General features: G+C 47.0%; 1 protein-coding gene across 3 annotated transcripts in view; it reads left to right on the forward strand.

The window, feature by feature from the left end:
* KPNA5 (karyopherin subunit alpha 5) overlaps positions 1 to 12,384 on the forward strand; it is a 39,217-nt gene extending 26,833 nt beyond the window's left edge. For all 3 annotated transcript variants that reach the window (XM_078618413.1, XM_078618414.1, XM_078618415.1), the window contains exon 14: positions 1,464 to 12,384. In XM_078618413.1, the coding sequence (XP_078474539.1) occupies positions 1,464 to 1,654 (191 nt within the window). In that variant the 3' untranslated portion in view covers positions 1,655 to 12,384. The remainder of the gene's footprint in view (positions 1 to 1,463) is intronic.
* Positions 12,385 to 14,498: the final 2,114 nt, after the last annotated feature.

Genomic DNA, 14,498 nt, shown 5'->3' on the forward strand with positions numbered 1-14,498 from the left:
CCATGAGGTCCGATTTATCCGGCGGGGTGGGGTAGAGGGGGTGCGGGATTTTTAAAAACGCCGGATAATTGCTACATCAGTATTTAAAATGGCTTATATTTGCTCATTCTTGTATTACATGTTTTAGGTGTTATGTGTTTTAGTTGAAGAAATTGGCATGAATAAGCATACAAATAGTCAAAAATAAATATTCTCCTGTAAATAGTTATTGTATTTACTGTATCATACTTACCATTCCAATCTCGAAAACTGCATGGGTGATGTATTCATGTGCAGTATTTTAATTAAGTTTTATGTAGTGTATAATGTGTAGCTACTTTTTTTTCTCACGGTCGTGGTGCTGATCGCTGGACTGGTTTACAGCCTTTGGGGCGGTTTTACCGGTTTTGTGTGATCAGCCCTGGATCACCGCATAATGTTGGAATCTGGATAATTGATGATCCAACTATAAAAATTACACTTTATTTAATTTACATGTGTGATTGACGTTTAAATTACACGCCCTTCCACGTGATGGGTAATTTGTATCGTTAAATAACGAGATGCTGTTCATTGGCGAATCGTGCCTCCTCTAGTTACTAGAGTAATGTCATATGTTTTAATGCCGTTGCCCATCGCTGATTCTGTCGGGAGGAATGGGGAGCAAAAGTGATTGCAGGTTAGGGGATCCATGGAAATACAGGGAAAGGACTTGAGAACGGCAACTTATTTCACGTGGACGTTTGGGACGACTGAGGCGCAAGCTTTGTTTTGTATGGGCGCGTCGCTCCTGGTACCAAGATGGAAAGCGAGGGGAGGTGAAATGGCAAGTGGGGGAGGAGGGGGAAGACTTGAGGCCATGAAACAGCTTAACCATGTCGACTTGGGCATTGACATTCCGAGCTGTAGCGTTGAGAGCTATAGAGGGCGGTACTTGCACAAAAACCGGTAAGTACGCAAGGGAGCATTGAGTGATGCGTGCGTCAGATGCATTGAGAGACAGAGGGACACGCGGATTGGCGAACACACGAAAGTTAGACGTCACATTGGCTGTTGGGTAAAATTAAGTGGGCTCGCGCAGGGACAAGTCGCCAAAAGGAATGTTGGTCGGTGGTTGAGACTAATGCGAGTGTGCGAGCCAAAGGAGGGAAACGCATCCGAAAGGACGTTCACTACGGCGGTGGAAAGATGAATCCAGCATGTGTACAGGTGCGAGAGATAGATGATTACATCCTAGAACCGTGAGAGATGACAATGGCTTGGGAGAAGCCTTCCTCCAGCAGTGGATTAATCATGGCTGATGATGATGACTTGCCAATGAGCTGTCTAATTGTTTCAAATATGAACGGGAGTAAGCCGCTTTGGTCTGCGGACCATGTCTGCGATTGCGATATCGCTCTCGCAACAACAAGAAAAACAACCAACGGAACAAAATGACTAAACTGAAGTACAATCGCTGGATCCCCCCTTCCCCCATCGCCCAGGCCTGGACAAGATCGAGTTCCTGCAATCGCACGAGAACCAGGAGATTTACCAGAAGGCGTACGACCTGATCGAGCGCTATTTCGGCTCTGAGGAGGAGGACGGGGAGATCGCTCCGCAGGTGGATGAAAACCAGCAGCAGTTCCTCTTCCACCCCCAGCCACAGGCGCCCATGGGCGGCTTCCAGCTCTGAACCGCTTGCCCCCCGCCGGTCCGGTTCGTCCGTCCGTCTGCTCGCCCGTCCACCCCCCCCCCCACCCAGAAACTCTCCTTCCCTACCCCGTAGTGAGCGAGCGATGGCTGCTGTCATTAAAAGTGGCTTCTTGCCCCACCCTCACAAAACCCCACCCCGTCCCTCAACGTGTGCCATGGATAAGGTAGCGTTGGGATAAAGCGGACGGCGCCGTCAAGGGTTGCGGCGCCGTCTAATAAGAGAGACGACGATGTTTGAGTGCGCGAGAGAGAGAGCGAGAGAGCGAGCGAGGGGTGTTGCTGTGAGCGAGTTCGCGTGGAGCGAGGGGTGTTGCTGTGAGCGAGTTCGCGTGGGTGTTGAGCCGAGACATTTGCCGCGCGACGGGAGAGGATTCGGCGCCCGCGTTTTACGCGATACGGGCCGTTCACGTGCGTGGTGGAGTAGCGGGGGGGGAGAGGAGATCTTTAGCGCTTTAACAACTGCCGCCCCCCCCCCCCCGATGGTTGGGCAAGCAAAAACTTTGCTGCCCGTTTGTGCCACCTCCCCTCCTCTGCCGCCCGTGCCCCCATGCGCGCGCAAAGTCTGTGAGCTGATGGTGTTGGGCTATAAGCGGCATTGGCTTTTCCCACATGCTGTGCATAAAGTCCTCTGCTTTAGTTGTGCCTGTAGATGAAACTATAAGCTGGGAGCCTCAGCCGACAGGGAGGAGTGTAAACCCGAGTGTTTCCGCTGTGAAGTCTGACCTTCCCTGATCCCCGTTTATCCCCAATTCCCCCCCCCCCCACCAATGCCATCCCCCCCCCCACTCTTTTTTTTTCTTCTTCCCTTTAAAACCTTACTGCATTGTGCGTGTGTTTTTTGTTGTTGTTGCAAGTAGTGAAAACATTTGCGAGCAGTTGATTAAGCAACAAACAAACTAAACAAGTATCAAGCGAAAGAAAACAAATCAGAACTAATTATAACCACGATATTACTTGAGTGTTTGTCCCCACTGCAATTGTGCTAAAGCGTTCGAGCGCTACGTGTTGTCGACACGGGGCAACGCCCGTGTAGGGATAGGGTGCAGCCTTGTGAACCAAACGGTACTCGCTCACCGTCCCTTAACCTCCCCCGTACTCGCTTCCCCCACACACACGGACACGCGGTGGGGGTCAGTGCATTGCGGCTGAGTTCTCGCTGCCCATCATCCCATGTGAACGATCGCCCAACGTTTCGAAACGCCCGCGGTGTGCCGTAGTTTGCTGTGCCGCCCACCATCGCTCAATCCCCCGGTTCGCCTTCTCACTTGCCCGCGATCCCCACCATCTCCATAACCCAGCGAAAATAATCTCGCAAAATAACCAACTCTCCATGCATGGTGAATGGTTATGTATTTTTCACTCTTGGTGGCTGCATCCATTCCCTTTTGGCCTTTGTGCAGGGATGGGGGAGCGCACCGTGGGTGGGTGGGCTATGCGACCGTGGGTTTGTTTTGCTGTTCCTCCGTTGTTTTTTTGGCTCTTACTTGGTGGTTTTATTTTTTGGCGCGGACCTTTGGGCTGCCTGGCCCCTCCACTGCCCACAAGGGCCGCATCGGAGTGGGCGAGCTGCGACCTACGTGTGACCCCGAAATCATTTCTTCTCAGGAGCCCCATGGCCTCCCAGTCTCGACCAGCTAATAGCCTCTGTCCATTGCTTCATACAGACAGATGTATTTGCACACACGAACACACGCACGCTGTATTTCTATGTTCCTCTCAAATAGTCCATTAGCTTTGAAGGTACTGTTGTTTGGTGGTTCAAACTTCATCCTTACAAATAAAAAAAGCAAACAATGTTCCATGGTTTGCAATTGCACATTTGATGCATTGAGGCCACCCTAAATTGGAGCAGAGGGGGGACTTTGCGCAGGTGGGCGATTCACCGTGCAGTGCTGTGACTGCGTGCATGTTCCTTTCCTTTATTTTCCACTCGTATTTCTTTAAACGGGTGTTGTTTTAACGTAGTCGTAGCAGCAGCTGCAGCCGCCCAATAATTTCTTCACCCGCGCAGCAACTGCCACCCCTGCCCAAGGGAAGAACCACCAGCAGCCCTACTGGCAAATTACCGAAGGGTGTGTGTGGCGTTGGAAACGACGATTGAAAAACATTTGTGCTGTGCGAATTCCCCACGGCACTCCCAGGCACACTTTCGTCGGAGGTGCAGTCACATTGCCCAAGCTGCTGTCAGAAACAGGTCAGGGCTGCCCCCCCACCCCTTGCTCGCACACACAGGGACGACGGTTCCCTCAGCAGCGGGCAGTTCAAAGTGAGGGTGGAGAAAGTGGTCGCTCGTTTTGTGTTTGACAGTGGTGAGTCCGTTGAGAGGACAGCCACTGTTGGCTATCTCACAGAAGTACTATTTTAGTGGACCCCATTTGGGATGAACTACACCAACGACCCTTGAAGAGGATTTGAACTTGTGACTGGCATCCACGCACATTGAGCCACCGGGTTCGATCCCCTCACCCACTTGTATAACAAGTGTGGTTCTATCGATTATTGGCGTCCCTGTCTGCAACCCCAGGCCCCTTTGCGGTCATGGTAGGGCAGCAGGTCCGCAGTGGAGATTAAAATTTTGTGCCGCTCTTGTCGCCCCGTGACATCGACACGGAGCATGTAGGCGGTGCAACTGCACCGGGGCCCTTGGGTCGGAGGGAGGGCCCAGGTTACAAAGTGGGGAGAATATTTGGGCGGAGTGTATGAGGTGGCGGGGTCACATCTTCATTCCTTGCGCCAAGGCACATGGCAACCCGGCTGGTAATGCCAGGCTGTGTTTGCTGATGCCAGGGTAATCGTGCGGCCAATTCAAAACTCGTAGGAAAATTATGTTTCTGAAAGCAAATCAGGCCGTGTGAATGCACCTCTTCCTTAACTCTTGGCTTCAAAAAGCTGTGTCTCCTTTGTGCGTTGTGGTCTTCGACTGCTGTTCACCCACATCGTCATAACCGCATGTTGGTTTTTTTTTAGTTTACTAGTTTTATTCCGCTCCCTCCTTTCCTACCCAATCCGTGTTTTGTTTTCCTCTCGTTCTTCAATACATTAAAAGTGTACATTATATAAATAATTTATAAAACAAATCTGTCTCATTACGTAGGCTTATTTTGCATCTTGTGCAGCCAAATGTATAAAAAAAATATTTGTAAATTTAGAAGGGAGTGGTATTTGAGCTAAGACAAGTGCTGGGGTCTTAAAAATAAAGTAAAAATTATAATTGCGCGGGGATGGAAAATCTCCTCCGCTTATTTATCACCATGGTGTGTTTAAAAAATAATACTCATTGGCTAGTACGTAACCCACAAGCCAATTGGTGCAATTTTAAGGTGTTTGCCATAAGGTGCACACATACATGAGAGGTAAGCGATTTTTAAATTGTCAACTTGGTTTGGCACTACCTCCCGCCCATTAAATCGATTTCTTAAAAATAAAAATGAACGCTCATTAACAAATCTCCTTCCGCGCTGCTCGGAAAGAATCCCCGGTCGTGCCAGTTCAGTTGGGTCTTAGGCGCAAAGGGTTAAACCAACTCAGCACAACCGCCCCCCCCCCACCCACGCTTTGTCATTATTTTTGTAAACGTTTGAATTTACGTAGACAAGTGACTAGAGGTTTAAACAAGAGGTAGAATTGTCCACTGATTATCTACACTGGCTTGAGAGCTAATTTTTTTGTGATTGTAGCCTTCAAACAGCACTGCTGAACAAACCAGTTTTGCACTAAGCTATCATTCATCTTGCGTTCATGTAGGAGTTTCAAAGCAGTGAACGCTTGCAGCTTTTAATTATGTTAAAGCAGTAGGTTTTTTTTCTTAATTGCATGAAAACCATACCTGTTCAGCTTCTGCTGAATTTGAAAAATGACAGCGTAGTTTGCTTGGGTAGAACTACAGCCAAAACAACATTACACCATTTCAAGTAATAGTATTTGGATTTTTGGGTTCTTCATAAACCCTCTGCCAAACACAGTGATGTTGGCGTTTAATTCGATCATGCATCCAACACTGCTCTAACAGTGGTTGGATGGTGACTTTTATATTTGTCAAGCCCATCGTGTCTGGGCACATGAATTGCCAATCAGGCTGTACATTTTTCAATTATTCAGCCTTCTGCATCGCGTCTGGATTCGGAATTGCACGCTCGCTGTCTCTACATTGGGTCTATCTACCTCTTTTCAAATGCTCTCAAACTGTGACCTAAACTGTTTTGCTCTTTGCTTTGAAGACATAAAGCTATGAAACTAGTAAACAAAAATAGCATTGATATAATTCTAAAACAAGTGGGGGGAAAAAATATTAGAAAATGTTTAAAAAGTGACATTTAGCAGAAGCTGTTAAGGTTGTATTATTCTTGTGATGCTCTGATTGGGTTTAAGCTTCAAACTTGTGCTGATTTTGTGTAGGCATTTGATTTCTTTTGCCCCTTTTTCCTTTGTGTTTATTTTTTAGTCCCTTTATTTCCGGCGTAGATATACTCGCCGATGGGTCTTACCTTCAAGAAAAATGCATAATAAGAAAATTGTATGTAAAAAAAAAGGGAATAAGAAAGGTTTAAATAAAAGTTAGTTTTAAGCCCTGGTAGAAATGTAGTCTGCCTGTGCAGACGCAACAGCACCCCGCGACCTGCAGAATCACAACCCAACCAAGGAATCGACCCGCAAGAGACACTTTCGCGCAAATTTTACAAAATAATAATTATCAAGGACCAACCCAAACCCAATCCCAAGCTGTCGTTTATACAACCCTTCCCCCCTTCTCTCACCGAAGCCGGCCACCTTGGTGGAAATTGAGCGGTGGGCTGGGCAGGTTCCTTGTTGGATGACGGGTTCTGCGCGCCGTGTGGGAGGAGGCAGCAGCAAGTGTTTGTTGTGTCGGTAATTAATTATTGCGGTTCGCATTATTAGTACTCTGGGCCGCGGCTTTGTTGGGATGGACACACGCAGGACTCTGTGACGGGTCGCCAGCTTGAGTGTTTTGAGCTCGGCAGAACGGTTTGGCAACAACCTAAAAAAAGAATTTACCACATTTTTATTTTTTTAAGATGTGTACGACAACGATCGGGTAAAAAAAAACAGCGAGGCGTTAACATGCTAACTGCTAAATCTGTTGCGGGCGTGTTTACGTTTGCCCGTGAAAGGCCCGGAATAAAGCACGCTGTTCAACCAAATTGTCTCATGGTCACCTTCCCCCTCCCTGCCCTAACCCCACCGCGCTGTTTCTCTCGGCCACCGAAATCGGCGCCAGACCCCCCCAACACCCCCCCCCCTCCCGGCTGCGGTTGACGGGTCAAGGAGGCAGACGCGGTGGGGGGGGGTGGGGATGGGGGGCGGCCGCTGCCCAGTTGGCACGCACGCAGCGGCGGGGGCAGAATTGGGAGGGCCCGCTATTGACGTCCCAATGGCCCCAGGGGCCACGGCGTCTCCGCCAAGTCCTCGACGCTTACCCCACGTCACTCGCTTTGCGTGCCCACTTATGGGTGTTGCTCTTGTTCCGGCAGCCGTGGGGGGGCGGGGGTGTAATTTTTGTTGTTGTTCCCGCCCCCCCCCTCGCCAGGATTTTGTTGATCTGCGGCTAGCGACACGATCGTCGAGGTCCTTGAGCGTGTGTGGGCCCCAGCAAACCCCATCCCCCAACTTTATTAAGTCGTTAAGTGTAACTCGTTATAAGGAATCTCAAAATGTTAATGTGAATATTTGTAAGGCCACCTTGCCAGGAAGGATTTCACGACCGAGGGGGGTTCAAAATTTAACTTGTTAACTGGATAAATGAACTTTTTGTTAATTAATGCTGGCAGAAATTAGTCGATGCAAAAATATATATTTTTGCATTCAAAGCGTATTGAAGAGAACAAATACCGTCTATACTGCAATTTTATAAATGGTTCTCATGTTTTGTTAGCGTACTTTTTGCTCATGCTGATGAATTGGCAAAAGTTTCAGATTATAAAACACCAAGTCCTTAAACTATTTACATCTATGACCATGCCATTGCTGTAATTGCCACTACAAATATTTTTTTTTGTCTTTATTTGATCTCTTTGCATAAATGTAAGCCAGTACAAATATAATTTTTCAGGAATCACATAAAAGTGGCACATGAATAATTGGAACGCGGTATTTTAGTTTTCGACTTGATTTATGTTGTGTAAATATTTGTAGTATTTATATCGTTAAATATTCAATTTGCATTTTATTTTCATATCCTCAAAAGAATAATGAGACATGAACTTAAAAATTGTCATTGATTAGCCTATAGCGTTGTTAAATTGTATTTGCCGAATCCAGTAGAAAGGGGTAGGTGAATTGAGTCCCCTTTTTTCGATGGATAGGAAAAAAGTTTGCTCGATTCCGGAGAATGGGTCTCCTGGCAAGGTGATGCATGCACGCACACGCACACACTTTGTCCCTTGGTACCGTTTTTCCTGGGACGCGCGCACACGCACACATCACACGCGCACACATACAGTCGCATGCCGACTGGACGGCCCCCGTTCAAGAGGCTTTTGGTGGAAAATTGAGAATGCCCAATTTAAAAAGAATAAGCTTATTATCTTAAGTTCTTTCCCAGTTAGCGGCGGCTGCCGGTGCCGTTCCCCTTCCAAATTTGCGGCCCGTTCCGCGCGTTTAAATATAATAACATTTCTTTGACATAAAACTGTCGTGTGGCACATTACAATCTATCTGCAGACTGCTGCTGCTTTTTTAATTTCCGGAACAAATCCTGTTTATGGAAAAAGTAATAGGAACATTGCTTTGGCCTGTACGCGACAGTTCTCGCAGTATTTATTTTTATAATCTTGTTTACATTTTTTGGCGCTGCGATCTTGGCAGAGTAGCCGTGAGCCGCCACAACCGGCGGACAAGGCAATTTGCTGCCACTCCTGCAGTCTCGAGACTCGGGAACGGCAGAAATAAATGAGGGGGCGGCATGAATGGGGCGGTCGCTTCTCAACTTCCCGCGAAAGCCAGCGTTTGAACGGAGGGTACCAAACGGAGAACAACCACGCGACTTGTGCTGACGTTCCGTGTGTGTGCGAGTGAGAGAGAGTGAATGCTCGACTGACTTGATTGATTGGCTGTGGCTTTGCAGACTTAAAAAAGGAAAAAAAAACTATCTATTACCCCTTCCCACCCCTTAAGCCGAGAATGACCACAGGCGTCAACAGTATCGGTGTGGCATTACGCACGTGTTTCAGTACTTTAATGCAGGAAGTTACTGACAAGCGTCAGTTCATTGTTTGTCTCTCCTAGGATAAAAGCTGTGGAAAGCTTTCGTCGGAGGGAAAAGTGGCCCATGTTGCTGTCCCTCATTTTTTTGTTTGGCTCTGCGTTTCCTGGCGCACAGGGCCATGCTAGGGGGGTGGGGGGTAGTCTGGCTTCATCTTTGCGTTTATTTGCCGTGGTCAAATTGTGCTGCGCTTTTTGGCGTCGCAATACAATAACAAAGAACTGCATTCACGCACACACTTGCGTGTTTGGCCAGGATGCGCAAGTTTCCACGGGCCTTCGTGATTTTGTTTTGTCGATAACATCGAGAAGATACATATATACTATACACATATATATTGGAGTTGCGCACGCTGTCGGTTATCGGAAACCCAACGTTGAGAGCAAAGAGCGTGATCTGCATTGCAACTTGGGAGTCGCGGTGCAAATTGAAGTTGCAATGCAGGTTGCGCAGTTAGGAGTGACAGGTTCCGACACCATTTATTGTGACACCTTAAGCGAGCATTGTTGACTTGTTGAGCTTGAAATGTTAGCATATTCTCGCTTCACAAATGACTACGGAATCGTTGCAATATCACGGCAAGAGAGTATGCACTGTGCATGTGAACCAGCCTACGTGGTGGTGTCTCGTCCGCATCTTCCGTTCACGTGGCGTGTCTTTCCGTCTCATTCGCGTCACATGTTTTGTACGAACACAATGTCCACAAGCACGGCAATATTTGCCTGCTGGTGGTGGTGAATTCCACTTGGACGTTGAGATCTGTATTATTTTGGGTCTTTCGGTAAAGTCACTGGGATAGCTTCAAAGAAAATAACAAAAAACGACGTTTCGATTGCTACACAAGCGGTCGTCATCTGCTTGATGTTGACGACTGTGTGTACCCTCGCCACCTGCAGGGTTTCCTTTGATGTTTCTTTTTCGTTGTAATCAGAAAAAAAAGTTTCGATTTTCCTTTCCACGTCTGTACGCGTGAGAGTGGTTGAGCCATGGTTGTTAGCCAAACATATCCTCGATAACTGCATCGATCAATCGGGTCGAGCCATTGCCCCTCCCCCCCCCCCCAGAGGTCCTAGACTTCTCCACTCGACGTGATTGTTTTCTCTCTGCTGGTGCGGACACCCAAAACAAAGACGAGCGACGTAATAACTGGAACTGGCGAGCTGAACTGGGGGCACGGTTTGCACGGATGGAAGTTGCCACTGCACACGTCCGTTGTAGCTTCTTGAGGCGAATTCCGGCCTGGTCCGTGCCTGGGTTTCTTGTTTTGCCGTGCAGCTGCCGTGGGTAAATGTTGATGTCTCTCCAACATCATCATCATCTCTGCTCTCTCCCGTTTCTCATTGAGGCTGTTGAAGGGTTCATTGTGGCCGGTGACATTGTTAGGTAAGCCCACAGTGTGTCTCGTCTTTTCCACCCAAGGTAAAAAAAAATTTCGACTTTTCAAATGTGATAAATGTGTGTTTTGCACACGTTAGAGGTGACTTAACTGGCATTCAGTGACTGCTATTGGCTATTGTACAAACAGCTTAATTTTTTTTGGATATTTTTTTTTTCCTCACCACACGGCCCTTATAAAAAGGCACGCGCACCTCCTTCGAACGTGCGGCAAAACAAGTTCTATCAACAGGCAATAATCGGACCTCTTAACCAATTCTCTGAAATACCCTAATTTATTCAATGTGTGATTCTAGGTTAAGCAGATTTGGGCACTTAATACCTGCGCGTGCCTCAACCGCAAGGGGTGCAGTGTTGTCATGATAAACAATAGCACCGATAGGGCATTTGAGATGCACGCTTTTTTTGTAATATTGGATTTCTAAGCGGGGAAAAAATTTCCTTCCCTTGTCCATTGTAAACCAGCAAACAAAACAAACAGGGTAATTGAAAACAATACCGCAAACGGGGCTTGGGTGGAAAAAAGTCGGTGTTCATCGATTTGACGTCGTGAAATTTAGAAGTTATTTTGTTTCTACTACAGAAAAAACAACCGATTTAATTTCTTCATAATCACTATTCTCTAATTGTGTCCAACTCAAAGGAGGCCTTTGTCAATTAACGTGAAACTTATATATATTCTTATTTGTTATACATTGAATTATATTTTCATTTTCTAATTGTGCAATGTGGCTAAAGAAAATTCCGATTTTGGCGAAAAAAGCGGATTCTACTAAATCTACAAGTCTCTTGGATCACTCGAGAATGCGCACAATTCACACTTGGGTGCAGATGTAGATTTCAAAAGGAAAGCGGCAATTGTGCTTCAAACTATTGAAAAAGTGCTATTTTAATAACTTAAAATAATAATACAGGAAAAAAAAAACTAACAGCTGTATGCAAATTCGTTCCGGCTGTTGATGGCCGAATTGAAACAACATGAAGTGGGGCAGCTTTAACTGGCTTGAGGTTGCCGCGGGGAATATTTAAACTCGGAATACGCTCTCGAACCAAACTTTGCTGTATTGAAATTAATAAATAAGTCAAGGAACGTCAAAAGCGGCGAGTGCCCCCCCCCCCCCCCCGGGTCCGACACCGGAGCGTGAGTCTGGCATGCGGCCGGTCCTCTCCCTCCCCTTGGCCCCCCCCCAATCCCTTCTTCTCGACATGCCCCCCCCCATCCCCGTTTACACTCAGCAGCAACGTGCCATGGATCATGCGCTATTATAAATGTTTTTGCCTCCGCAGGTACAAACCTCACTTTTCTGTGCAATACAATGTTTCCTCTTCCCCTCGGCTTCACGACGTTGGCTTTTTTTTTACGCCTTTTTACCGTAACCTCAGAGTAGCGTGTTGTCGCTCAACTTTTTGTTACTTTATTTTTATTTCCTTTTTTTTTCCTTTTTTATCCGTAGGATCTGTTTACTGGTTTTTCCTAAATCGGCTTTTAAAAAAAAGTGTTACATTGCAGATGGCATGTCGGCAGATATATTTTTCTTGGGTGTCGACTAAAAGCGTGCGCGATTTCTTTTCCTTTACGGATGATGATACTGTATTTGGGGCACACGCCAAGGCTTAAGTTAATTTTCGTCGTGTGGCTATATTATGCGATGTTTCTGTGACAACCACGCGTTTGCAATACGAGAGAAAATTTAAACTTAAACAGCCAGGAGTGTTCAGCTCTGCCGCAAAGGCTGGCTTTCTTCCAATAAAGCTTATCTACTTTATTTGGTTTATATTTTTAAAACAGCACTTCATTTTGTACCTACAAAACTTGAACGATCTCTACCATTTTGTATGCTGCGTATGGCCGCCGGCTGGGGCAGAGATTTGACAGACTGAAGACGTTTGCATTGACTTTTAAGGAGTGGTCTGGAGAGAGGTGTGAGTGAGTTGACATACGTAAATATTGAAAAATATAAAGTACACGAACACGACTCGCAGACATACACAACTACAAAAAATTTCATTTTGTTTCTTGTATTATGGTTTTTCCTGTTTAACATGTAAAATTGTAACCATTTAAAAGCGATAATAAAAGTCTTCAGTTACAAACACATTTTGCTCTGGTCTTTTGTTTCCAATGTTGATCTATTCAAAGTGTCATTAGCCGTGTCATTTAAATTGACACTTTGTGTTGTGTCATGAGACCTTTTTTCCAGGCTCAGCGTGAAAAATAAGAAGAGGTTTTACCCTTCATGGCAATAAAACTGATGATACATTTTTCAAACGCCAAATAGATAAATTTCGCAAGGAATCAAGTCTGCATTAACCACACGTGCTTGTGAACATGGAAACAAACACGCGCTGACAATTTTGTATCATTGAAATTGTCATTAGCCGTGTCCTTAAATTGACACTTTTCATTAAATTGACACTTTTATTATTGAAATCGACGGGGTCTGCTGGTGTAGAGACACTGCCGTGGTGTGATGGTGAGCACGATGGAATTTCAATCCATGGGGACTGCCGACTTCCATGACATCTCGTGCAGCAGTTGTGGCAATGGGGACGAGTTTCTTAAATCCTCCCACCTCTGTCCGCCCCGCAGCATCAAGTGGGTACCGCCGCTTAGTCTGATCGGCAGGCAGGTCACCTGTGTTGGGGTCAAAGTGTGGATACTTCCAGCATATCCAAGATATGCTGGCCAATATGGAAGTAGGCCAAATGCCCTCTCTTAGAGGGGCTGTCCAGAGCTCCCTCGAGCGGAGAGAGGCCCCTTCTGTCAGCAGTGGCGTGAGCAGGCAATTGCAGAGCTGCACCTTTACCTGCATCCACATTTTGCTCCCATGTCCGAGTAGGGGCGCCACGGTGGCAAGATGTTATCTCCCTCGCCTGATATGCAGGAGGTCGTGGGTTTGATCCCGACCCTGAAGCCTGCTGTATATTTAGAGTTTCCATGTTCTCCCCGTGGTCGCGTGGATTTTTCTCCGGGTCCTCCGGTATTTCCCTCCAAAATTTAGAATCAACATCACGCGTTTAGAGTATTTTTCTGCTATAAATTTCCACGTGAAAAGCCACTTGGGTGAGCTATCTTTGGCGATAGCCCGGTCGCTCTGAAAAAGAGCCGTATAGCTCAGTGGCGCCTTGCCTGGTAAATATTTTTTCTTTAGAAATCTGCATTTCAAGCATCAGCTTTAAGCCCAAGTCGTTTATCGCCTGACTTCGCGGGATGGTTAAGCACAGAGCGAAAGGGATTTTGCTTAATTTTATTTTACTTCAACCCGTGTCATCCTCGATGCGAGTGCCTTGAAAGTTGTGCCTTCAAAAAAATCCCGTTACGTTTTTACCAAAAATAGCCGGTGGGTGTCTTTTTTTCTCGTCTCCCACGCTTCTCGAACGGCTCCCCGAAGTTTCTGCGACCCACCCAGTCCCAGTGTCTGTGGCCACTCCGCTCGCGTGGCGCTCTCGTTTTACCCAATTGCCACCTCGCGGCGATTCGAGCACGGAATGTTCACCCCAGGTTTTTCGCGGTTGCTCCTGGGCGTAGCTCTGGTGTGGTTTCTCAGAGGGTTTTTTTCCCCCGGGTATCATTCGGCACAACATCCTGACGTTTCACTCCGCGTGACGCAACGTCAAAACACGTCGGGAGGGCTGCGAATTGCAATCCGTACCGGCGCGAGGTATTTAGTTTCGTCGTCCCAACTGTGTGAATCGGCGTTGAGGTTTCCCCATTCTCTAACGAGGATCATCCATGTACAAGGAGGGGATCGGGTGCCTCGCAGGTCACAGGTCGGAGCGCTGAGATGGCACCGCCGAGAGGCTGGGCTCGAACCGCCTGTGGGTCAATCCGGGTTCTCGTGTGCAGTGAGGTTATGGTCCCAGGCTGGTCACCGTTGACTTGCAGGGACACCAACACACTCGCCTAGAGACCCATAGACTCACATAGGCTGAGTTGTGATTAAACGGGGTTCTCAAGTGTCGTGAGTTGATGGTCTCAGCCCGGTTCCCAATTACTACACACACACAAACATCCATCACATGCAATTTGTTTGTGCCCCGAGTGTGGCTATAATCCCAGCTTCTGGGAATTTCAAAATACCCGTTTGAACTTTGCGCAACAAACATCTCAGGCACAGCAGGTGGGACATTGTGTGACCAGAGATGATACTAGTAACGTGAAGCGTTCTCAGTGGTGGCTCCGTGATATCCTCTTCCGCGAGCCATTCTG

Source organism: Lampetra planeri, chromosome 57 (genome assembly GCF_965212315.1).
Source record: "Lampetra planeri chromosome 57, kcLamPlan1.2.h2, whole genome shotgun sequence".
Lineage (NCBI taxonomy): Eukaryota > Metazoa > Chordata > Hyperoartia > Petromyzontiformes > Petromyzontidae > Lampetra > Lampetra planeri.